General features: G+C 37.1%; 1 protein-coding gene across 3 annotated transcripts in view; it reads left to right on the forward strand.

Moving 5' to 3' along the window:
• Positions 1-27,517, forward strand: part of DNAH7 (dynein axonemal heavy chain 7) — a 229,811-nt gene that overhangs the window by 123,347 nt on the left and 78,947 nt on the right. For all 3 annotated transcript variants that reach the window (XM_036023151.1, XM_036023150.1, XM_036023152.1), the window contains 10 exons: positions 1,110-1,265; positions 1,893-2,061; positions 4,047-4,173; positions 5,367-5,586; positions 8,688-9,560; positions 12,441-12,670; positions 18,313-18,643; positions 21,213-21,559; positions 23,008-23,188; positions 26,526-26,711. In XM_036023151.1, coding sequence (XP_035879044.1) covers positions 1,110-1,265; positions 1,893-2,061; positions 4,047-4,173; positions 5,367-5,586; positions 8,688-9,560; positions 12,441-12,670; positions 18,313-18,643; positions 21,213-21,559; positions 23,008-23,188; positions 26,526-26,711 — 2,820 coding nt within the window. The remainder of the gene's footprint in view (positions 1-1,109; positions 1,266-1,892; positions 2,062-4,046; positions 4,174-5,366; positions 5,587-8,687; positions 9,561-12,440; positions 12,671-18,312; positions 18,644-21,212; positions 21,560-23,007; positions 23,189-26,525; positions 26,712-27,517) is intronic.

The raw sequence follows: 27,517 nt of genomic DNA on the forward strand, positions 1-27,517 counted from the left end.
AAAATAGCTTGTCCAGGATGAAGAATTTCATATCCCTTGAAAAAAGTGTTTTAGTTAATTACACCTGATATTTATTTTCTCAATTATTTAGTATCTGAATGGTTACTATGTAGTAGTATGTAATTTAGTAATTTTTACAATAAAGTTTTTAGTAATTTTTTATTCATTTATTAATATAGTAATTTTTCTTAATGATTTCTTGAATCATAACCCTTGTATGTTGGTTAAGAAAATGCTAGCTACTGTACAGATAAAACCCCAAATCCTAGTAACTTGACATAGCCTGTGTTCCCTTGAATTTAGGGGCTCATGTTGATCAAAGGCCAGTTCTTATCTCTAGTTTCAGATTTCTGAAAACAGAAAGCTAGCTGGAATTAATAGTATTGTAAATAGTGCACCTGGCCTGTTGCATGGCAAATAAATACAAGTTTCCGCAGGACCCATTGGACAATAAGGAAGATTAGTGGACTTGGGTTTTCCTGGGACTCCATTCTATATGACTACGGCAGCGAGGGAACCCCATTTATCCCCTGTGTCAGAGAACTGTGCAGTGTGGGTGCCCCTTTGGAGTGTCTGAAGAACCTGCACATCTGTTCCTCTCAGACCACAAGCATTTGGAAGTTTGCCATGATGGCGTTCAAGAAAGCATTAGCCGGGAGAGAACCCCAGTGTAGGACTTTTGCCCTGCCCTACACCCACCCGAGGGGCAGGAAGATGGAGCAGGGCAAGGCGAGGGCCGGAGCCACCAGTGGCCGCTCCCCTCTGCAGGTTCCCAGTCAATTCACATTCCCCCGAGTTATGCCTGTCTCCGGCTCTCATCCTTTATGTCAATTTAATCATTTAATCCTTTTGCAATACATTTGGGTAGATAGTTCAATAATTGCCCTGGTATCATTTTATTAAATAATCTTTTTCACAACAGATTGAAGTGACAAAGAGAGACACACCATTGACATGGTAACTGTTATTTCTATTGATTTTATCTCCTTTTACATTGTTAAGACACTCCCAGGTTAAATTCGTTTGTTAACAATGATGTTTGGTATTTATTTTTAAATGTCAAAATGTAATTGCAAGTATGGTTCATTTTATTATTTCCTATTATATAGAATTTCCTTTTAAATCAACTCAATAAAGAAATCTACAAGCCTCTGCTAATTAACTTCTCAGCACAAACTACAGCAGCTCAAACTCAGAATATTATCATGTCAAAATTGGACAAAAGACGAAAGGGAGTTTTTGGTCCTCCTTTGGGCAAGAGAATGGTAATTGTTCTGTTTCTATATGTATGGTATAGCACGGGGCCTATTCACGCACACTGCTACACCAGAGCAAGGAAAGCATTTATACTGGGCTTGACATCTTTTTGAACAAATTTTTTATCACAAATTTTGATTAAGAAGTTTCCTTAAAAGTGTGTTCATGTTTGTATGTGCATTAGACAACTTGACATTAAAAACAAGCAGTTGCCCTTTAAATAAAAAGTGGAATATTCATCTGGGAAATTATCTGTCTTCCCAATTCTCTCATTAACATTTTCACTTAGCAGAGTCTGCTACTTGCTTTGCTAGACCTGTAAACACCCTAGTTATCTGTTGACTTATCTGAGAACACCCTTCTCAACTTCACTATTATCACCTAGAGGTTGTACTCATTTTAAAATCACACCTATCTCCTTTATTTTAAGGTATTGGAGTTGTAAAAGGAAGAAAGAGAAGGCATATTGAGAAACAAATTGTATGGGAAGATTAATAAGTCTTAAACCCTTAACCACCACTTCCCATAGAGATACTCTACAGGATGATGATCCAATTCTTTGCCTCAACATTGTTTACACAATAGGACACTATGTGAAGATGTTAATATTTTCTAATACCTCTTGTCATTCTCAGGTTGTCTTTGTAGATGATGTCAATATGCCTGCTCGGGAGGTATATGGGGCTCAGCCTCCCATTGAGTTACTGAGACAGTGGTTAGATCACTGGAATTGGTATGACCTAAAAGATTGTTCAGTGATTAAACTAGTGGACATTCAAATCATGTGTGCTATGGGACCTCCAGGTACATTTTCTAAGTTTGTGATTATTAAGATTGAAAATCACTCTGGCTATATCTAAAGAGATAGCTGGAGAAAGAGAAACCCAATTGGATGATTTGAGTGACATTGTTTTCCATACGTATGTTCTATGTATACAAATTGTGGCCTATGGGTGTGGACCACAATGGTCAGCACTGCAAAGTGGGCGGCCTTGGTTGGGGCCATCCTTCCACCAACTCTTCCAAACCCTTTTTCTCCCACCTTATGGGACTTCACTTCCCGTTTCCTGTCCCCATACTCTGAGGTCCCAGGTCCTCGCCAGCAACTCATTTCCATTTCCTCCCTTAAAGTCTCAACTGCATGAGACATTCTTGCTTCAGAGACCACCATCCTCTGTCCCAGTTGAGTCCCACTCTAGTGAGTCTCTGGGTTTGGACAGGGTGTTGAGAGGAATTTAAGTAGGAAATGGCCAAAAGAATTAATTCCTAGAAGCCATTTGCATTTACCAAGGGAAATTTATGAGCTCAGATGCATCTTTGTATAAGAAGAAATTTTGTTTGCTGGAATAACTAAAATTGCCTGAGTCATCCAACTGGACATCTTTATTTTTTTTTCCCTGAACACAAGCAAGTATTCTATCTTTAAAAAAAAATTCCTTTTCTTAATGTACCATTTCTTCTGGAAATCTCTCTGATATTTGCCTCTGAACCTCTGATCTTTACTGACCTGTAATGCAGACTCTTTCCTGAGTCAGTAGCTGCTCTCAGCACTCTGTCTCATCAATGAGACAGCTGCTCCTGGGTGTCAGACTTCCGTTCTCCTTTGCCTCTCTGCCCCGCTGCAAGCCTGTCAATGTACTACATGCCCACGTTCCCCTGCCTCTTCAGGAACTGGATGGAAAATTAGGTTGATTCCATGAGGTATCTTTTCTTCTTAGACCCCATTTTCTAAAAATACCACCATTTTTATACAACATCTAAATGTTCTCTGGGAGAAAGTGTTGAAGACAGAGGTAGCAGATGTATTCTCTCACCTTTCCTTCTGCAACCCTTTCATCCGCTTCCTGAACTTGCCCAGGTAAATCAGTGTTCATTATGAGCTTGTTAATACATAGACACACACAACTGGTTTGATCACAGACTGCCAGTTAAATGCCGTCAGGCATTATTTGTGTTTTCAGCAGCAGCACTGTATGATTCGGTGATAAAAACAAAATACCACTTTAAACAAACATAAATCATGAACCTATATACTCTTAGGCCAAATATACATTAGAGATATACATTTTTGAAATCACTTTTTTAAACCAAAGATTTCGTGATAGAATCTCTTTAAAACACAACTGCAAATGTGTCTGTGTACTTAAAGGTGATAATATCAGTTTTGTAAATCAATGTGTTATATCTAAGTCAGTAAAGCCTCATATTTGAAAATGTAATCATTATTTCATGAAAGTGAGATAATCCCCAAATTTTTAAAAATGTAAGCTGCCAGTGAAGTAGCCACATGAACAACATAGATAACCTTGGGGAAATCCATTTAAGATGTGGGGAAAGAATTAATTAGGCTGTATGCTGAAGATGTGCTGAATTTCAGACATGTGGGAAGGACTGTACATTTAGTAATTCAGATTAACCTTATATTAATATTGTATAATATTGCATCTTAATATTTTATTGTAATGAGGCTGTTCACAATTTACTGCTTTGGGCTATAAATCTGGAGAAGGTGGCCAATGGCTTTTTCCTTCTGGTTGAGCTTTCTTTGGTAACATAGCTGTGATCCAAAATTTTATCTAATTAGTTGAACTCATTCAGATAATTCAACTAGAAAACAAAAGCTCAGTTTTTGAAGGAGATAGTTTTTTGATGTCAGTGTTATCCTCTTGACATTTTGGTGGCCACAAATTTGTCCATCTTTCAAGTTACTTTATTCTCTAAAATATTAGAGAAAATACTCTGGTATATATTAGCAGCATTGTTAAGAGTTATCCTTTTTTAATATATAGGTGGTGGTCGAAATCCAGTAACTCCTCGATACATGCGGCATTTCAATCTTATAACAATCAATGAGTTCAGTGATAAATCTATGTTTGCAATCTTCTCTAAAATCTTAACCTGGCATTTGAAAACCTGGTAAGTAATTTAAAGTGTGTATATTTTTTTCATTAAGGTGGAATAAAATCTTTTGAAAACATCTCAGCATAAATAGTGCTTCTTAAACTGTTCCACAAAAGCATCCCTAGATGAGGGGAAGGTAATGGGGTAGTATCCCTCCCATCCGCTGTGCCCATCTCCGGGTTATGGGAACACAACACCAGGGAGCACAAGGAAGTAGCTTTCTTTTTTTTTTCCTTTTTTTAGTCTGAAAAGTCTTGGTTTTTAGTCTAAAAATTCATAGAAATTTTGGATTCTGCTGTATGATATGTTCATGTTGGAATTATCAATATTTTCAGTTTTTACCACATAGTACAATTAATGATGGAAAAATATGTCAGGTTTCTCCTGTGGCCTTGATGCCTGTAGGAGAACTTGAGTCCCCCAGGGGTATCCATGTCCAAGTTTGAGGGTAGCCTTGGAACTTGTGCCCTGGGAAAATGTCGCTCCTGAACTTCCCCATAAAATGTGCGGGGCCTAGCAGATCTGAGCTGTGCAAGTCTTGGTTCCCTGACGTCTGTCTCAGGAAACGGCTGTTTCTTGCCCTGTGCCGTGGTGGTGGAGGGCTGACTCCTTGTTAAAGCAGAGGTTAAAAACAGACAATTTTCCAAATAAATATTTTCCCCATTTTCTTTCTACCCTAATCATGCTCTTTGCTACCCCACCCCCATTTTTTAAATCCTGGCTCACAATTTATTTAACTTTCTTTGTAATTCTCCTTTTCTTTCACTCTTTTCCTTATTTTTTCTCTATTTTTATTTTCTTCCTTCCCTTTCTGTGAAAATACCTGTTTGACCAGTTATCTGTATGCAGTTGAGAATGCCAGGGAGTGAAAACAGTTAGGACTTATTTGTTTAGTGCATCCAGGATTTAGTTATATAATTTGGTTTCCTTTGTTGGCTATTCTGTTCACTTAGTTAAGTAGTTTAAAGCCGATTAAGTTGGTTCTGCTACTCATGAGTTTCTTTGAACGTAAAATAAGGTAATGAATGGGAAGTAGCTTTAAAAGAAGTAAAAAATCTATTATTATTATAAGAAAAAATAATAAGTCTATAAACTAAATCAGTTGATGTAATCAGAATAAAAATTTTGTTAGACTTGCAAAATATTTAGGTATCATAATTTTATACTTGCTAACATTTTTCTTTCTTTTTATTTAAACATTTTTTAAGTTACAAATTTCCAGATGATTTTCTAGATTTGACCACACAAATTGTAAAGGGAACGATGAATTTGTATAAAGAAGCAATGAAGAATCTGTTGCCTACTCCAGCGAAATCTCACTACTTGTTCAACCTCCGTGATTTCTCCCGTGTCATTCAGGGTGTTTGTTTGTCAAGACCAGAAACAACAGAAACCAAAGAGGTGATTAAACGTCTTTGGGTCCATGAGGTAAATTTCCATGTTACTGAAATATGATTATGCAAGAAACAAAGATTTTATTATGCCAACAACTGGGCAAGAAGGAATATTCAGCAATTTACATTGTCAAAATGCATTCAGCTATTTGGCATTACAAAGGTTAATGAGATAATTTTTAAAATATTTAACACATATGTATTGTGCTATTTAAAATGTGTGGTCTCTCATTCTTAGGAATTTCTGTTGCTTCTTAGGATATTATGAAGTGGGTATCACTTGAGGCCAATCTCCTTTAAGTGACCGAATCCTTGTTCATATGACTTCAAATAATTTTGTGCTGGAACAATTTTTGAGTTGTTTTATAAGAAGTGAATGTATTTATTTATATTATTTACTTGTAGTTTTACTAGATTCCAAAAGAAATGTAAAGCAAGCCAGTTTGGAGAGCACAGAAACTGCATACAAAAATATTTAAGTTGTTTTTGAGAAGAGGCATGTGGGTGAATGTTTTCTGGTAAAAGTGTGGAGAGAGGGTGGGAGAGTGGAAGAGAGAACACAAAAAATAATGCATCAAAAATAATAGGTCACTATTTTAAAAATAGGCAAAGAATATAAGAAAGTGGGAGGAAGGATGTTCTTCCATTTTAATATATAAATAATATAGTTATTTTCATTTACTAATATAGTTAAGAAATCTAGAAGATTGGAATGTGCTGCTATGTTAAAACCATGTGCTCTAGAGACATTTTAAGTTTTAAAAGGGCTTTTAAAAATTCTTTTTCTGTAGGCTTTTTAGATCTACAATTTGAATTCCTAAATCCTCACACCTTTTTAGATTTATAATTTGAGCTCCTAAATCCTCATACCTTCAAATATATGTACAAGCGAAGATCCATTCCACTAGGAAATTTTGGCCCCAGTGAGGTCCCTGGAAGTGATTCTTGGAAAAAGCACGATCTGCAGATTGTGCTTCGCTCCACTGTAGGTCACTTAGTTGCCTGAGGGGAATCCACATTCTGGGACACCGACAAAGGCTGTAAGTCTGGTAGGGTAATAGAAATAATGCTGAAAGGCAGAAAGGGACAGAGATGAGAGGGGACTGTTGTTGACTTCACTGTAGGAGTGCACTTTGTCATGAGCCACATCTTACTCTAGGAAGCACCTAGCATTCTCCACCTCAGGAGCTTTGCTCTTGATACACCTTCTACCTAGAATGCTCCCAGACCCATTGTTCACAAGGCTTACCCACTTACCTCCTTAAGTTCTCTGATTAAACATCCACTTACCATAGAGGCCCACCGTGGACCATTCCTACCTACCTTTATAATTCTCTATCCTTTATCTCGCTTTATTCTTCATAGCACCAAACACTTGGCACCGTCTATATTTTTGCTTACTTATTGTCTCTGCTACAATAGAAGTTCTGTGAGAGCAGCAACTTTTATTCACTACTCTCCTCAGTGCCTGCGAATGTGTTCACAGTCTTTGGGAAACACTGCCTTAGGTTCTTACTAACTTGCCAGCTTTATAATTATGTACTTGGTTCATGCTTAGGTACTGATGTCTGATGAGTGAGGTTGGTTTAACTTAGTTTCCTCTTTGCATAGAAATATTATACATGGTCTTCAGTACCTCCATCCAAGGAAGTGACTATTGGCATATGTTGGGAAACTTAGATTGTTCCACAGAAAAGTAGCTTTGTTGGAGTACGGGGATGCTTCAGTCATATCATTTGCCTGTGTAGCCACAACCGCTAGAAAAATGGATGACACCATTATGTCATCCACTTGACAATAGTGAAAACACTAAAATCATTATTTTTTAACACCATTAGGTTGACTCCAAGGCAATTTGTAATAATTTTAATTCTTAAGTCTATAGTTTTTACATATGTTTTGTTACTTTATTTTTGCCATGCATCTGTGAAACTTGAAAGGCAGGCATTACTACTTTCATTTTATAGGTGAAGAAGCTGATATAGACAGATTTAAGTAATTTCCCCCAAATGTCAGAAATTTTGCTGACAAAAATATGGCATTGCTTATATATATATATGCATTAGTCTGCTAGTGCCGCCATTACAAAAGACCACAGATTGAGTGCCTTAAACAACGGAAATTGATTTCCTCACATTTCTGGAGACCAGAAGTCCAAGATCAAGATGCTATCCATATGGGGTTCTGGTGAAAGGTCTCTTTTTGATTTGCAGATAGTTGCCTTCTCACTGGGTCCTCATATGGCCTTTTTTTTTTCTCATATGACTGCAGAGAAAGTGAGAGCTGTGATGTTTCTTCTTTTCCTATAAGGGCACCAGTCCTATTGGATTAGGGCACCACCCTTATGACCTCACTTCACCTTAATTATCACCTTAAAAGATTTCTCTCCTAATACAGTCCCATTGGGAGTTAGAACTTTACTGTAAGACTTTAGGTGGGGCACAATTTAACCCAAAGTAGGCTGTAACCAAGGGACACTCATACCACTTTAAGGAAATGGTTATTTTATGTAGCAAGTCTGATTACCTGTATCTTCTATAGTCAGAGAATATTTTAGTAGATTACGTTCTGCAATGACTTACAACAAAAATAATTAACAAACGTCCAAAACAAACTTGCTTTCCACTGAAGGCATTTTCTTCTTTTCTAGAATATGTGCTTTAAAAAATAATAATATGTATTAATTTGCCAATAATTTTTAAAATGTTATCTGGCTTGGGAAAAGGGAAGACCACTGTTACAGAGGTTGGGAAAGCCTGGATACCAGTGCCCAGCTTTGTCTTGTCTGAGTGACCCGAAAAGGCAGTCACTACCTTGTCTGGTTTTGTTTTCTTCTCTGGTCCTTTGTGTAACTCTCTGCATCTCCACAGGCTGCTTCAGCCCTGCCCAATTTACCTTGATTTGTTGAAAACTACATATAACTGTGTTATTTCAAATATGTATAATCAAAGTAAAAATTTAAAATAAATATAAATATGACCATGAGTTGGTCCTAATTGTTTGGATATGCTTTTAATAAATCCCATATAAATTTCCTGAGAGTACTTTTTATATTGTCTGAGATTAGCACAGAAATAAAACAAAAAAAAATGTAGAAGATTCAGTTTCTAAAACTGCCTTTTAATTATTTTACAGATCCTTAGAGTGTATTATGATCGCCTCCTGGATAATGTAGACAGAAGTTGGCTTATCAGCCACATTCAAGAAATTTTGAAAAGTTACATGAATGAAGATTTTCATGAACTTTTTAAGAAGTTAGATTTTGATAATGATGGAGTGGTGGAAGAAGATGACCTACGTAGCTTAATGTTTTGTGATTTCCACGATCCCAAGAGGGAAGACACCAACTACAGAGAAGTTGCAGATGTTGATAATCTTCGGGTGATAGTAGAAGCTCACCTCGATGAATACAACAATATGAGCAAAAAAACCATGAACCTTGTCCTCTTCCGATTTGCCATGGAACACATCAGCCGGATTTCCAGGATCCTGAAGCAGCCTCGTAGCCATGCTCTTCTGGTTGGTGTTGGAGGGAGCGGAAGACAGTCTGTCACCAGGCTAGCTGCCTACATGGCCGATTATTCAGTTTTCCAGGTTGAAATCTCTAAGGGCTATGGTAACTCTGAGTGGCATGAAGATTTAAAAGTGATCTTAAGGAAGAGTGCTGAAGGTGAGATGAATGGTGTCTTCCTGTTTACAGATACTCAGATTAAAAAGGAGTCATTTTTAGAAGACGTCAACAATTTGCTCAATGCTGGGGAAGTTCCAAATCTCTTTGCATTAGATGAGAAGCAGGAGATATGCGATAAGATGCGTCAATTAGATCGCCAGCGGGATAAAACCAAACAAACAGATGGAAGCCCTATAGCTCTTTTCAACATGTTTATCGAACGCTGCCGCAACCAACTGCACGTTGTCCTCGCCATGAGTCCCATTGGAGATGCATTTCGTGTTCGTCTTAGGAAGTTCCCCTCTCTTATTAACTGCTGTACCATTGACTGGTTTCAGGTATTGCCATGTAAGATTTCTTATAGACTTCTAGAAGTATTGGTTTTCTTTATCATCATGACGTGTTTTATAGACTCCCCCAGGAAAGTCTAGTTTTAGAAGAATTTTGTGGTCATTAATAATGTATTATTTTATGAAATTATAATACAAGAAGTCATCATAATAGAAAAACATTTTATTACTAGTTTATACAGTCATTAACCTCAACATATCCTAGAACATTTTAGGATAAATTTGTGTATCAGTCAGAGTCCTGACAGGAGAGACGGAGCACACTGGAAGGTGTCACTGAAGAAAGCTAAGTGAAGGGATGCTTCATGGAGGTGGAGGCAGGGTTAAAGGAAGTGAGAGGGGTGGTGGAGCCATCAAGCCATGGCAGAACGTAGCAGGAAGTGGTTACTACAGCTGGATATACAAGGGCATAGGAAGGAGAGTTACTGAACTTTGAAGCTGTGGAAGGACTGCCTGACAGGTACAGGAACCCAAAATTGAGAACTCAGCTCCTGCTAACAAGGAAGAGAGGTGTAAATACTCCTGCCTCTCTCTTCTTCCACCCTCCAATCTCTTTCCATGAGCTAAACCCAACAGGAGCTCAGCAGGAAGAAAGCCAGAGTGACACTTTCTGTAGTAAACTTGAGTGTCGAGAAGCACAGAGCAGTCAAGGGTGTGGGTACAGAAATTTGTGGGCTGTAGTAGATATTCTGTTAGTACACATAAGCATTTTTGACCTTGGGGAATTTACATGACCCCTCTGTTGCTCTATTTCTGCTAAGATTAATTACTTCATGCAAAACATATTTATTAGACCCTTGCTTTGTAGTGGGTCTGATTCTAAGAGCTGGACATAAAGAAGGAAATGAAATCGACAAGGCTTCTGCTGTCCTTGAGCTTATACTCTACAGACAAATCAGCAAATAATAATGACCTTATACAGAGTAGCCCATAGGGAATAAAAAAAGAAACACAAAAGACAGAGTGCCTGTACTGAGAGGATCTGGGCAGAGAGAATAAACTAGTGAAGACAGAGGGCTGTGTGCATGGGATGAGCAGGCAGGAGAAAATGAGAGCTGGGAGAGCAGGGCAGCTAACTGAGGGGTGGTAGTAGAGTTGAGGTCAGAGAGGTGGGAAGGGCCAGAGCAGGTAGAGATTCACAGCTTGGATTTGGATTTTATTTTATGTGTGCTGGGAAGTTTTCAAAGAATTGAAATTTGGGGAACGTGACGTTGTTACCAAACACAATTGGGGTCCTGCTGCCTGCTGCCACCCTCCCAGGGACGTTCAGCCCACAGCCCGTGGGCTGCATGCATTCCAGGATGGCTATGAACGCAGCCCAACACGAAATCGTAAATTTACTTAAAACATTATGAGATTTTTTGTGATTATGTGTCACAACATGTTTAACGTGTGGTGCAGAGACACCAAAAGGTTGGAGTTAAAATTTAAGAGGCAAAGGATTGGTCATAAAGGAAAGGAGTCTTTATTCAAAAGCTTCACAATTTTGGAATAGCAGCTTTCCACGTGAATTAGTCACTTAAGCCAGTCAATTAAGGCTGAACGCGTTAATTCTTTACTTACAGCTTTAATCATTTAAACCTATCTATTAAAGTTAAACTCTTAAACACTGAAGTTCTAGCATTCTCCCTGTTAATGTTAATTATCTTATTTCTATAGGGTTAATTTACAAACTAAAACAACGTAAGATACAAATCCACACAATTTTGGAATAATGGCAGCCTTCTGCCTCAGAGGTCATTCCCTCTAGAACACCCAAAGAATAACCCTGCCACCCTTTGCCAGGCCAGCCTGAGCCTAAGCTGCACCTGGAGTTCCTTCCCATCCAAAATACTGCCCAGTGGGAAACACAAGCAGAAGCAGCATAATCATCTAGGCATCCTCAAGGAAGAAGAGAGCCTGAGAGTCAGCAGCGAACACCCCTACCCACCCCGAGAGGCCGGGAGTGCTTCTTTTATTTCAGATCTTCTCCCCCATGATTCCATGCACTCTGTCAGCTTCTCAGCCAATCCTGCCCTAGACTGTTTAACATTGCCTTGGGCAACCTCCTCCTACGGCCCCTCCCTACTCCTTCCTAGTGATCTGATCAGATCTCTCTGTATCAACGTGACTTAATTTATATTTTGAAAACATCATTCTGTCAGCTGTGTAGAGCACACAGGCAGGGAGACCAGTTAGGACACCATTGGAATATTCTAGGCAAATGATAACAGAGGTTTGAATTGGGATGTAGAAAAAGAAAGAAGGGAAAGAGTTTGGAAGCTATTTTAGGGGTGGTGCCTCTATAACTTGCTTATGGGATTGATGCAGGGTTAAGGAAGAAGAAAGAGACCACAGATGATTCCTGAATTTTGGCTTGAGCACCTGGGTGGATGAGGTGATTGATGTTCACTAAGTTAGAGAAGATTACAGCTATTTGGGAAAGATAGGAACCATGTTTTGGACTTGGTGAGTGTGAGATGCCTCTAAGAGAAATGAAGGAGGTAGTTTTATGTGGTTCTGGTGTTTAGGAGAAAAGATAACATTTACCTCAGAGAATTATTGGGACAATTAAATGAGATAATTTCAGTAAAATGCACACAGAAAGAGACATTCCATAAGTTAGGTTCATTTCTCTTTCTTGCTCTTATAAACAATTTCTCTAAGCCCTGAACAAACCATAGAGTTAATATTATATGCACTAGCTACCAGCTCCCTGCCCTATCAATGCAAGAACTTAGGGGAAGTACCGCATGAAAGTGTTTCTCCCAGCCATCCCTCATGCTTTCCCCTCCATTCCTAACCCCCATAATTGTAAAGGACTACAGTAGTAACAGACTTATATTAGTAACTCTGATCAAGTGCTAAAACATTTGTCATTAAATTCAGTCATGGCCTGAAGATGCACTACAGGCAGTTGCCTCACGCTTTTTGGAAGAAATCGAAATGTCAGAGGAAATACGAGATGGCTGTATCGACATGTGTAAAGTCTTCCACACTTCTACTATAGATTTATCAACATCCTTCCATGTTGAACTTCAAAGATACAATTATGTGACTCCAACCTCTTACCTTGAATTAATCTCCACCTTCAAACTGTTGTTGCAAAAGAAAAGAAGGTAAAATGAAATTTTTATATTTTAAGTATGCTAGAGTGGTTTTAAAGTATTTGTGTATGCAAAATGGTATAGCTGTGATGTAATAGAGATTTATTTCATATATATATAAAGTGAGTTTTGTTAAACCCTTAAGTAATTTACTCCACAAACATGTTTTTTTATGGTAGAGAGTGGGGTTTTTTTGTATGGTGCATTGCCTAACATACCATAAATACAGAATCATGTTTGTTGAAGGAATGAAGGTATGCTCAATCAAAGCTGTGGAAAGCCTGCAAGATACTTTGACAATGATATTGAGTAAACGCCACTAGAGAGTAATTTTACTTTGATTATAGATAAACCTTCTCTTTAGATAGTAAACGGCTGAAACACAGAGACAGCCACTCAATGTGCCTCGTCAGCTTTTCTTCTTCAAATAAACTCTCATTTGAAAATTTCAGTACAAATATCAATAAACTCATGCACTATAGAATGTGCCATTGTGAACTTTCTAATGTTATTTAGGATGATTTTTACATGCAGAAAAGTTCTTTCAAAAAATTTCTTTGGTTGTATAAATTAATACTCAATATGCATATTGAAAATGTAAGAACCTTAAATTAAGCTAGAGAGTTAGCAGTTTAGAAATTTTAGTGATCGGGAATTTAGTTCTGTGGGTTTTCTTGACTGCCTGGGCCAGGATCCCGATGGGTGGGTGGCCGTCGGAGAAAGTGATCAGATTCTTCCAGCCAAGATGGTGGCATAGGCAAACATGGCTTGCTCCCTCCCATAACCACATCAAAATTACAACTAAAGTGTAAAACAACCATCACTCAGAACCATCAGAAATTGAGTTCAATGGAAGTCTGACAACTACAGAATTAAAGAAACCATATCCATCCAGACTGGCAAGAGGAGTACAGGCGTGGAACAGGCTGGTTTCACAACCATGTGTGGTGGGAAAAAATTCAGGAGGGTTATGTCGGGAGGAGGAGTCCCAGCCCCACACCACACACCCCAGCCAGTCTTCCAGTGCCAGGAATATAAGTTCCCATACTTCTGGCTACAAAAACCAGCGGGGATTGAGTTGGTGGAAGAAACTTCTGAGCCTCAAGCAGTTCCTCTTAAAGAACCGAAATGTGGACTCACCTACTCAGACTCACTGCCTCTGAGCTCCAGCACTGGGGTAGCAGCTTGAAAAGCACCAATGGCATACTGGGAGAAACCGAAGTGTGGCTTCAAGGTGAGAAGAGGCCACTGTCCCTTTTCTAAACCCACCTGCCACAGAGCCACGGAGCTGGTAGACGGATGCCATTTCTGAGACTCCATCAACCTGGCTAGCACTGTTTAACCCACCTTGGAGATCCCCAGAGACTATGCCCCATGCAAATTATGGGCCCTAACCAGATGCTTTGCCATATTAATGATTGATCTTGGACCATACTGCACAACTTCCTAAATCCTCTCAAACAAGCAACAGCTAGCCTCAGTGAGCCCCAGGCTTGGCAGTAGCAGCAGCCAGCCTAGATTCACAGCTCAACTTTGCCTGGGAATCTCCAAGCCCAGCACAAGTAACCACCATCTCAGATTGCTTTATAGCTCTGACAGGGTGGCCCAGGGCAAAACACAGGTGGTGGCTGACCTTCCCTGCACCACCCGGGAAACCCCAGGGCCAGCAAACCCAGTGAACAGCTACAGACCATGTCGGAGCAGCACCACTCTGCCCCTGCACAGCTAGCTGATCCTCCACAAAGGGCCAAGGGTGGTGGTCAGTGGTCACAGCCAATCCATGCAGGTGATTGACCTGCGTAAATCTCTCCCATTGATCTACCAACAGCAACCAAGTCTCAACTACAGGAGAAGGTTGTACTCGACCCACATAAGAGGCACACCTTGAGGACCCAGCTTGAGTGATAGGAGAGACTGTGCCACTGGACCCTACAGGACATCTACTACATTAGGCCACACTACCAAGACACGGAGTCAAAGCAGCTGTACCTAATACATAGAAACAGGGAGGCTATAGAAACGATGAGACAAAGAAACATGGCCCAAATGAAAGAACAGATCAAAACTCTAGAAAAAGAGCTAAATGAAATGGAGATAAGCAATCTATCAGATACAGAGTTCAAAACATTGTTTATAAGGATGCTCAAGGAACTTAGTGAGGATCTCAACAACATAAGAAAGATCCAGTCAGAAATGAAGGATATACTAATTGAAATACAGAACAATTTACAGGGAAACAACACTAGAGTGGATGAAGCCAAGAATCAAATCAATGTCTTGGAACATAAGGAAGCAAAACACCCAATCAGAAAAAGAAGAAAAAGAATTAAAAAAATGAGGGTATTATAAGCAGACTCTGGCACAACTTCAAGAGGTTCTACATTTGCATCATGGGGTGCCAAAAGGAGAAGAGAAAGAGAAAGAAATTGGAAATCTATTTGAAGAAGTAAGGAAAGAAAACTTCCTTAATTTGGTGAAGGAAATAGACATGCAAATCCAGGAAGCACAGTCCCAAATAAGATGGAGAGGCCTGCTCCAAGACACATCATAATTAAAATGCCAAAGCTTAAAGATAAAGAGAGAACCTTAAAAGCAGCAAGAGAAAAGCACTTAGTTACTTACAGGGGAATTCCCATGAGACTGTGGGTGATTTCTGAAAAGAAACTTTTGCAGTCTAGAAGGGATTGGCAAGAAATATTCAAAGTCATTAAAAGCAGGGACCTACAGCCAAGATTGCTTTACCCAGTAAAGCTATCATTTAGAATCAAGGGGCAGATAAAGAGCTTCCAAGACAAGAAAAACTATAAAGGAGCTCATCATCACCACACCATTATATGAAATGTGAAAGGGACTTAAGAAAAAGATCAAAACTATGAACAATAAAATGGCAATACATATCTATGAACAACTGAATCTAAAAAACAACTAATCAAACAAGAACAGTGACAGGATCATGGATATAGAGCACGTTTTGGTGATTGCCTGGTGGGAGGGGTTGTGGGGGAATGGGTGGAGAGGTGAGGGGATTAAGAAGTACAAATAGGCAATTACAGAATAGCCATGGGGATGTAAAGTACAGTATAGGAAATGCAGTAGCCAAAGATCTTATATGCATGGCCCATGGGCATGAACAATGCTGGAGGGATTGCCTGAGGGAGTGGGAGGTACTGGGTTGGAGGAGGGCAAAGGAGGAAAAATTGGGACAACTGTAATAGCATAATCAGTAAAATATTATTATTTTTTAAAAAAGAAATTTTAGTGATCATTTTTAAGGGGCCTTCAACTAATATTTGTTCATATTCAAAAACTTATTTAAACATATTTTATATTGTATTTATTATTTTATATATATTTTTATTTCCCTTTAAGATATGATTTAATGAATCAAACTTTCCTACTTAAATTATTAATAAACCTAGTACATTAAATGTATACACATGTTGAGCCTTAAGTTCTTTTAAATGTTTGAATATTATCTATAAAGTTAATGAGATTTTTACTTAAAAATACAAATGTAACTCTACTGCTCAGTTACACAATTTATATTGCAATACCTCTTTTATTGAATAAATTTGACATGTAACATTGTGTAAGTTTAATCTTGTTACTTTGATGCATTTAATATTGTAATATGATTGCCATTATAGCTTTATCACATTACATAATTATAGTACAATGTTATTAGCTATTTTCATTGTGGGGTGCATTAGAGCTCTAGGACTCTCTCACTGTTCATCACTGTTTCATACTCTTAAACACCTTCACTCTCATGCCCCTCACCCCGCCCCCTGGTAGCCACCCTTATGCTCTGTTTTTTGTAGGTTTGACTTTGTTTAGACTCCACATATGTGATATCAGACAGAACTTAACTTGTTTCTCTCTGATTTACTCACTTCACATACTGGGCCCAGATCCATCCACACTGTCGTAAATGTCGGGATATCCTCCTTTCTCATGGCCGAATAATACTCCATTGTGGGATTTATGTTGGAACTAGAAGGCTAGTCTGTTAAGCTAACAGACCAAACTTTTAAATAATATTTTAAAAAATACTTAAAACACCAAATGTGGACAGAGTCTTTGACAGAAAAACATTACTGTTACGAGTTTGATTTTTGCATGTATTTCTAGTTAATTTTAAAAGTTTCTATGGTTAATTCATGATGTTAGGCATTTTGAAGTCCCTTTTCTCATATTGGCCAAATGCTACCTGGATCCAGTAGGACACTTTCTTCTTTCATCTGCATTTATGGTGACTATTGCAACGCCTTCCACAGCTAGGGTGTCATAGCTTTTCCCATTCACAATGGTCCTCACCCTCATATTTGAATTATACCATAAGTATTTTTTCCATCCACCTAGTGAAATCTGCAACTCCCGTCCGAGGCTGCTGCTACATGATTTGGCTGAGTTTTACTGTATTTTTAGTTCTCAAGATAATTGTCTTTCTGTGTTGATCTTACGATCTTTAACTTAATGGCATCTTGCCCCCTTTTTTTTTTGTTCATATTTTCCCATCCAAGAGGGTCAAAAACTCTTGGAGATTCTGACTAAATTTTGGACATCACTATGGCTTTATTTGATTGCATGCTCACAAATTTAAGGCTGTCCTAATTGGAAGAAAGATTATAAAAATGAAATACAAACTAATAGGAAGGTTGAAAGTGATAGTTTCCTAGGCATTTTTATATATTCTTATTTGATTTCCAAATTTTCCTCTGCTCTTAATTCTTCTTTACCTCCACTAGAATTTCCATCCATCCTGTAGTTATGCTAAAGCCTTCAGATCTGTTTGTAGTCAGGTTGAACTGTCACCTAGCAGCGCGTTAAGTCCTCTGCCAGGAAGCCAGTGGTTTAGCTAGCAAAGTATCACGTGGGGTGAACAAAAGTGCAGACACTGCTCCATGCTTATGGGAGTGAGACCTTTCCTGTGCCTGCTCCACTAGGTTTCAACTGAAATTGAACTTGATTATCTGGTAGCATGCATCCAGTATCCTCAGTTCCCATCACTGTCAAATATTTTGCTAACTCAGAGAATATAAATACTATTTTGGGGGACAAAAATATGGTGTGCCCTCACTTATAAATTGTGGGTATTTTTGCACCAGAAAGAAAGTGTTGAGTTTCATTACCTACCCTATTTGTCACTTTTGCCTTAATAAAAAATTCCTATTTCAAGATACTGAGTGCATCTTAAAAATGGTTTGCCACCTTTGGCAGCATTCATAGTAATATGTTTTGAGCACTGAAGTCTGTTTGGAAGAAATTATTATAAAAAGGTTTTAAGAAACAATAACGTATTGGAATAAACTTCCCAAGTCAACTAATTTTGGAAGCATAACAGTAATTCGATAAAAGAGGCTTCGTTCCTTACACTTAGTGTTTTTGCATTTCTGTTATGTGCCTAGACATTGTGCTAGGTACTGGAAATAAAAAAAATGAGCAAGACATACTATCTGCTCTTAATTGCACACAATCCAATTTTCTAGAGTGAGTACTTTTTGACAAGTTGTTAATGTATGTAGAGGTTTTTCAGATCACTTATTTAGTTATGCTTTGAATAAAGCCTGAGAAGCTCAAGAACACTTCATATTTTTCCTTGGAATAGAATTCAGAGCCTGATGACTAACATTGTGTTACCTATTTGCTTTTAGTGAAGTAATGAAAATGAAAAAGAGGTATGAAGTGGGTTTGGAAAAACTGGATTCTGCTGCATCCCAAGTAGCCACAATGCAGAGTGAGTTGGAGGCTCTCCAACCCCAATTAAAAGTTGCCAGCAAAGAGGTGGATGAAATGATGGTAATCATTGAGAAGGAATCTGTGGAAGTTGCCAAAACTGAGAAAATAGTGAAAGCTGATGAGACAGTAGCCAATGAACAAGCTATGGCTTCGAAAGCCATCAAAGATGAATGTGATGCTGACCTGGCCGGGGCCTTGCCGATATTAGAGTCAGCACTCGCAGCCCTTGATACTCTCACTGCACAGGTAAGGCGGCCACACACTGGCTAGGAAGTGTGTCATCAGAGCTCAAGGAAGTACTTACCATTGTGTGCTATGACCTGTTCTGTCTCTCCAATTAGTCTCCACCATTAATGCAATTAAAATAATTTTCAAATTGATAGAGGAGTCCCTAATTCACCAAATAAATAAATAAATAAATAAATAAAAGAAATACATGTGCATGACTAAGACAAATTTGAAAAAGTAGAAAGCTTTCCAAATGTTACAGCCTACCATAAGAGGGCTGTTATTTCAAGAACTTTGCAAAACAACTACAATAGTTGACAGGCGTAAGACCCGAATGTATATTTTGATCCTAAGGTACACCTTTTTCATATTTAGGCAATTTTGTAATTGGGATATACCTCACAGTAAATGTGACCAAGTACAGTTGTGCCTCAGTATCTCCAGGGTCCTGGTTCCAGGACCCCCTTCAAATACCAAAATCTAGAATGCTCAAGTCCCTTATATAAAATGGCATAGTATTTGCATATAACCTACGCACATCCTCCTATATACTTTAAATCATCTCTAGATTGCTTAAATACCAAATACAGTGTCAATTCTATGTAAATAGCTAATATTATGCTGTCTTGTTTGGGAAATACTAATGGCCTGTGGTTGGCGGTATCTGTGGGTGTGGAACCCGTGGGTACAGAGGGCCACTGTATTGTGCCAGTATTTGCCAGTGGGTACTTTTGTGTGTGTGGTATGTAAAATAATAACAATGTGGCTTGTGTTACATTGTATAATAGCCTGTCTTAGATTTGATTAAATGTGCTATTAAATATTAGGAATTAAAGTATGAAAGGGAAACATTTCAATTAAGAAAGCAAAGATGAATTTTTAAAAACAAATACAGTGGGAGAATCTTGGCTAAACTGTTGGGTGGGGTGAGGGAGAGAGAGGGTCAGAGCCTTTCTTTATACCTTACTATGAAATATATTTCAGATGGACAGAAGTTTAAATATAAATAGTTATATTACTATAAAATATTAGAAATGTAAGTCATATTTGTAATCTCTGAATGGACTGGGATCTAGTATTTCTTAGGTGTGAGAGAAATCAGAAAAAAACTAAGCAATATTGTTTGTAATATTTGGACCTTGATATTCTTTCATATTTTTAATAATTAGTAAAGTTTTTCTAAAAGTTATAAATGTTAGGGTGGGGAGAAAATTCAGACAACTGTAATTGAACAACAATAAAATAATAAAAAATATATAAAAAATTAAAAGTTATAAATTTTACTACCTAAAAACCAACACGTTTTGTTTGATATAAACACTATGGACAGAAGTTTAGAAACATGGGGGAAAGTATTTGAATTATATGGCAAACAAAAGATTAACATTCTCTATGTAAATAGCTCTTGTAAATAAATAAGAAAAAGTAGCCCAGAGATCAGATAGTAAAATGATATGAGGAAATAATTCACAAAAGAGGAAATACAAATAGTCAATAAACATATGAAAACATACCTTACTTGTATTTAAAGAAGCACAGATTAAAATAAGATTTCTTTTTTAAAAAGATTTTATTTATTTATCTTTCAGAGAGGGGAAGGGAGGGTGAAACATTAGGAGAAAAACATCAATATGTGGTTGCCTCTCCTGTGCCCCCTACTGGGGACCTGGCCTGCAACCCCAGCATGTGCCCTGACTGGGAATCAAACCAGTGACCCTTTGATTCACAGGCTGACACTCAACCACTGAGCCACACCAGCCAGGGCTAAAATAAGTTTTCTTTGCCAGCAGTATACCTACCGATATTGCTAAGGACATATGTAGTAAAACAAGCACTCTTATTTTTCTGGAGAGCAGTTTGTCAATATGTGTCAAAAGCTTTAAAAATAAAGGATGTAAAGTCTTTAAATTCAATAAGGGAATTATAACAGTGAAAAAAGAAAACATAGACAGGGTATTAGAATTGTGGTGCATGTCTATATGTTGAAAGGTGCAGCTGTTAAAAATGATGATGTAAATGTTCACTAGCATGAAAGGATGTTCACTGTATATTGTTATTGCAATAGGTTTAAAAATAGTACGTATGTTGTTTATACTATGATTCCATTGGTTAAAATGTGCATACACACAGGTTTGTAGCATATATTACATACATATAGAAAAAGATCTAGAAGAAGGCAAACAAAAATGTTCATAGTAGTTAATTATATATAATGGGATTATAAATCTTCATATTTATCATCAAATACAAATTCTCTGTATTTTTCTAACATTCCCATCCTTTATATTAAGAAACTGTAAAACTCTTTGTAACAGCCAAATCTCTCTTTACGTGTTTTTGAAGTATACTCCATGCCTTTATTTATTTAATCTTACATAAGGTATGTTCTCATTATTATTTCTAGTTTTTAACTTCTGGGGGAGACAAACTTCTCAATGCATCTTGACAGTGCTTCTTCACTGTCACCATTTCTACCCAATGGACAATAAGATTCTATATCTTATGGCTTAGTTTGAAAATAGGAACCAATTACAAGTAATACATAAACAAACTATAGTTTTTAACAGTCGTCCTGTTTTATTTCAAGGATATTACAGTGGTAAAGTCCATGAAGAGTCCTCCTGCCGGAGTCAAGCTTGTTATGGAAGCCATATGCATCCTGAAAGGCATCAAAGCTGACAAGATCCCTGACCCTACAGGTTCAGGGAAAAAAATGGAGGATTTCTGGGGTCCAGCTAAGAGACTTCTTGGTGATATTCGATTTCTGCAGTCACTTCATGAATATGACAAAGACAATATTCCTCCAGCTTACATGAACATCATAAGAAAAAACTATATTCCAAATCCAGATTTTGTCCCAGAAAAGATTAGAAATGCATCCACAGCAGCTGAAGGTTTGTGCAAATGGGTGATAGCAATGGATTCGTATGATAAGTAAGTACTGGCAAAATGAAAACAAACCAATATGTTTTATTTTTAAGTTTGGTCAGTTAGACAATATAAAACTTAAGAGCTCTCACTTAAGGTGAGAGTAACCCCAGAAAACCATGTCTAATGCCTGCTGTGTGCTTACATATTTACTGAAGAGAAGATTATACCAATTAAATAATATAATACAGTGGTAATTAAATTCTTTGGTCTCAGAAGCCCTTTACACTCTAGAAGAGTACTGGAGACCCCAAAACTTTTGTTTATCTATCCTACTAAAAATTAAAGCTGAGAATTTTTAAAATATTTATTAATTCATTTTAAGATAGCAATGAAAACATTATTATTAAATATAAGTTAACCCAACTTATATTTAAAAATCTACATTTTTAAAAATTTTATAAGAAGAGTGATAGTGTTTTATATCTTAACAAATGTCTTTAATATGTGTTCTAACAGAAGATAGCTGAACTCTCAAATCTGCTTCTTCATTCAGTCTGTTGCAATGTATTGTTTTGATTGAAGCATATGAAGAAAATACAGTCTCACACAGATGTTTAGGTAGACAAGGCAGGACCTCGTGGGTTCCCTTGAGTGGAAGGACATGCCTTGGACATTTGGAAAACCACCGGTGTAATATATATTCTTTATGAGACAAGGAGCCTTTTTTGATGACTATATGAGAGCCATTTTATAGCATGTACACAGAGTAAAAATTATTGGTAATTTCTTCAAAAAGCAACTATTACAGGATACCTTTTAAATTCACACACAATTTTAAACATTGTACACATATATTACATGTTCTATATGTTTGGGACCATGATATACCATGCTAATAAATTTTAATTCAGTATTTTCTCATTTGTAAAGACAAAATTCCATTGTCTTCCATTCCATGACTTAACTCCATTTTCCAGATAGAGAAAATAATTTAGGTCCATCCTTTTTCCTACATAGTCCCTTTTATTAGTAACATACATATGTATAAGAAAATTGAGTTTTATTTAAAGATATATTCTGAAATTAAAAAAAGAGATAAAATGACACAGATAATATATCTCACCTTCTCATCGGAATTAAACCTCAACAAATTAAGCTACTTTCTCCAAATACTGTAATTTACATATGGTACATGAATATGCTATTCTCCTTTGGCAAAATCACCAAAATTCCACATTGACAACAATCAAATATTTTATTTTGGATAAAAAATAATTACTTATTTGAAAGCAAACTATTCTGCATATGCAGAAAACATTCTGCGTATTTGGTACCTATTTTAACAGTCATTTCTTACGTAGCAGCATCAGGCTGCCTGATTCTTAGATGAAACAGGGAACGTAGAGATCAGGGTAGGTTGAGTTACAGTAAGAATATTAGGAAAACAAATTCAGTAAGGGTGCACTGGAATTTTACATGTATATTTCATTTTCCAATTTTCATTTTTGCAGAGTTGCAAAAATAGTAGCTCCTAAAAAGATAAAACTGGCTGCCGCTGAAGGGGAGCTGAAAATCGCCATGGAAGGTCTCAGAAAAAAGCAGGCAGCCCTACGTGAGGTTCAGGACAAGCTGGCCAAGCTTCAGAACACACTCGAACTAAATAAAGAAAAGAAAGCTGACTTGGAAAACCAGGTATAGGATGATATCTGCAAATACGAGCAAATTGTCAATTATTGTAAGGAAAAACAATGTTCATGTTAGCATATTGTCCAGCAAGCCTCTTTTCGTGCTCGTTAGGAGTGGGTAAGCTGTGGCCCACAGGCCAAATCCAACATTGCCCATTTTTAGGGCCCACAAGCTGGTCATGGTTTTGACATTTTTAAATGATTATGTATTAAATGGTTATATAAGTACTTACATAATATCCTCAATTTTACCTCTTTGGCCCCAGAGCCTAAAATGTTTACCTGCTGGCCCTTCCTTCCACCCCCAACAAAAGAAAAAAAATTGCCAGTCATCTCTGCTTTATATTTTAAAGTATTGAGCTTGATTATTTAAATTATTCTTCATCTTATATATAGGTAAGGAAATGGATAATCAAAATATCAATTGACAAAGAGAAACAACTGTATAGGAAAACATATTTGCCAATGATACCTCCGACAAGGGTTTAATCTCCAAAATATATAAAGAACTTACACGACTCCACTCTAAGAAGACAAAGAACCCAATTAAAAAATGGGCAAAGGACTTGAACAGACACTTCTCCAAGGAGGACATGCAGAAAATCCAAAGACACATGAAAAGATGTTCAATATCGCTAGCTATCAGAGAGATGCAAATTAAAACCACAATGAGATACCACTTCACACCAGTCAGAATGGCCATCATAAACAAAGCAACAAACAACAAATGTTGGAGAGGTTGTAGAGAAAAGGGGCCCCTAGTGCACTGTTGGTGGGACTGCAGACTGGTACAACCAGTATGGAAAGCAGTATGGAACTTCCTCAGAAAACTAAAAATGGATCTGCCTTTTGACCCTGCAATTCCACTGCTGGGACTCTATCCTAAGAACACTGAAACACCAATACAAAAGAACCTATGCACCCCAATGTTCATAGCAGCACAATTTACAATAGCTAGGTGCTGGAAGCAACCTAGATGCCCATCAGTAAATGAATGGATCAAAAACTTTGGTACATTTGCACAATAGAATTCTATGCAGCAGAAAGAAAGATGGAGCTCCTACCCTTTGCAACAGCTTGGATGGAGCTGGAAAGCATTATGCTAAGTGAAACAAGCCAGGCAGTGAAAGACAAATACCATATGATCTCACCTTTAACAGGAACCTAAACAACAAAACAAAGAAACAAGCAAAATATAACCAAAGACACTGAAATAGAGGACAGGCTGACAGTGACCACAGGGGAGAGAAGTGGGAATTTCAGGGGAGAATGGGAAGGGTTTATAGGAACAAATTTAAAGGACACATGGACAAAAACTAGGGGGAGGGTGGTAATGGGAGGGAAGTGGGGAGGGTTGGGTAGGTGGGCTGGATTGGGAGTAAAGGGGAGAAAACTGTACTTGAACAATGATTAAAATAATAAAAAAAAAAACAAAATATCAATTGACTTAGGTTGTTTAAGAGTTCATGGCAAAGCTGCGATTAGAATTCAATACCCAGAACAATAAATACTGTGTCCACTGAAGACGTTTTTAAGACTAAAAACATTGCTCTAACTTTTATAACAATGCTGTTTGCAAAAATTAACTGCTAAAGTCTGATTATGAAAAAAGTCAAAATACTTTGTAACAGTCACAATTTGTTGTGTGCTTATTACGGTGTAAAGCATTGTTGTTCTGAAAGCAGTATGTGTTTATCTCATTTGTTCTCACAGCAGCCTTCTGAGGGGGATCATCTTGGTACCTTTCTGTAGAATCTAAAGCATGGAAAAGTTGGGCAGATTGTCCATGGTCAACTTCTAAGCATTAAAGCTAAGATCTGAACCCAGACAATCTGACTCTAAAGGTGTGGTACCGTGCTCTTTCTCATGGTGCCACACTGCTTCCTTCTATAGGATATGTGCACATATTCTGTATTTCTACAGATAAGTGACATGGTACTAATATTTAGAAATGCGACCTATTACTGGGCATGATTTACTGGTGATCAGTTTTAATTAAATAATATGACAGACAGTATGTTGTTGCTGACTCTAAACATGTTTTAACACTGCTGTATGTTTGAAGGTTCTATTAATTTTTGAAAATAAAATGTTAAAAATTGTGGTGACATAAAATGAATATATGTATATATGTTTACTGAAAATCTGCTTTAGGAGGAGAAAAGTATTTTAGCTAAAATATTTTTACTCACTAGCTTCTGATGACAACTTTATTATAGTCCAAGACCTGATTTAACATTTCAACATCACTGAAAGACTTATGGATGAAGAAACTAGGAAGACAAAAACTATTAGAAAAAGGAAATTTAAAAAGAAAAATTTTAAATTTAGGAAGTATTAAAAATATTACCAACTAGATACCCTTTGCTTTTTTAAACCTATCTTTAAATAAACTGATACAGTATTTTATATTTTTTAATCTAAAAGCAATTATTTAATATACATATTAATAGCATTAAGAAAAGATATAAGCCAAATTCTTATTACAAAATAATATAAATATCTCTATTTTATCAATTATTGACTTCCTTTTTTCATATGGATATTTAATTTTAAACTTTAAGGTAAACTTTACTTATTCTTGTCTTCTTCCCAAAATAAAGATGTTAAATCACTTAAAATTAAATAAAAAAATTCAGGTATTCTACTAGAGTATTGCTATTGCATGGGTTGAAATGGCTTTCTCCCAAGTTTGCTACCTTTATAATTACCCATTTTATTTTTTTAACCACATTGCTCAATTATATATAATCAAATTTGGTTAACAGTCTTTTGCACAGAGTAGGCTCTCAGCTCTTGGTCGATGTCCTGATTTAAGGTTAATGGCAAGTGTCTTGAGTACGTTGACATGATTTAACAAGTTGAAAGTTGCGCTTTGTAAGTAAGCATAAATTATTAAAACTTTTAAACATTTAACCTTTAAATGTTTAATCAACTGTAAGTTAAGTGAGTCAAAAATGTTCACAGAATATTTAAAATAAAATGCATTTAGATTATTAAAATGGAGGAGAACATCTATATTTGGAGGAGAATGCCCTTTATTACTTAACTTTTAGTGTCTCATACTGTAGGTCATTTCCTTAACTAGAGCTATGTTAGCATCATATGATAAATATGATTTCATAAATTGCATTAAACACTTTATTATGAAAAAATTCTAAAGCATCATGAGCTTCCCAGTATTCATAATGAGGTATCTCACATTTTTCTTTTAGAGAGTTAAAAAAATTCTAACTAGAAGTTTGTATTGTAAAAAATTATTTATCTCTAAGGGTAAAAGCTTACAGAGTTTTAAGACTCGTTCCGCTTGCACATGTTAATAAAAATTTACTTTCATCTTTGAGGTTGACTTGTGCAGCAAAAAGCTGGAACGCGCGGAGCAGCTGATCGGAGGCCTTGGGGGAGAGAAGACGCGGTGGAGCCACACAGCGCTGGAGCTGGGGCTGCTGTACGTCAACCTGACAGGTGACATCCTCATTTCCGCAGGAGTGATCGCTTACCTGGGGGCCTTTACCTCTAACTATCGTCAGGTGAGAGATGCTAGTTGATTCGGAAGGTCTCTTTTGGACCCTCCCGTGACAGCCAACATTAATCTCAGGGATGTTTGTTTGTTGTGTTAAATGTGAGAAGCAAAATGTATTTGATTTCTGGTTGTGCATTTAAGTTATTCTCTGAATTAGCTCTATAAAGACTCATCTGACATCTGTTTTAGAAACAAAAAGACCTACTTAAAAAATCTCATGTGAAATGGTAGACCCCAATGATAAAATTTTAGTTCCTAAAGAAATATAAAGGTATCAGTATTGTGTGTGTGTTTTATTAACTAATCCTTGTAAATTTCAATAATAAATCATTTCTAAATCTCTTCAGAGACTGAAACTTCAGGGGAAGAAATAGCTTGCCTAAAACCCAATTGATAAGTGACTGTTTTTCCTTAGAAAACAAAGACCAAGTTCCCTGTTTTCAATTCCCACCCCTTTGCCAGATCCCACCTCAGTTTTCTCCTTGACCCAACTCTGAACCCTATTTCTTCTCCCTGACTTCTTCTACTTTCCAGTCTTTTTGTGAACGAAACCCAGCAGATTCTTCACCTGTTTGAACTAGAATCCAACCCTGAACATGGCCCAGTTGAAGCAAGAGAAGAGATTTAGAAAAATTAAAACAATTAAAAGGATAGGAATAAAGAGAAGGAAGAAAACTAAAACTAAAACATTTGGCAATAGCTTCTGTTGTCATGCAAGGAGAGAACAAGAAAACGATAACTTTATCATTTTATAAAGTATTTGCTTGCTTGTGGTCTTCGCTGAACCTCACTTAATTTCAGGACTTTCTCTTA

This window comes from Phyllostomus discolor, chromosome 4 (genome assembly GCF_004126475.2).
Source record: "Phyllostomus discolor isolate MPI-MPIP mPhyDis1 chromosome 4, mPhyDis1.pri.v3, whole genome shotgun sequence".
Taxonomy (NCBI): domain Eukaryota; kingdom Metazoa; phylum Chordata; class Mammalia; order Chiroptera; family Phyllostomidae; genus Phyllostomus; species Phyllostomus discolor.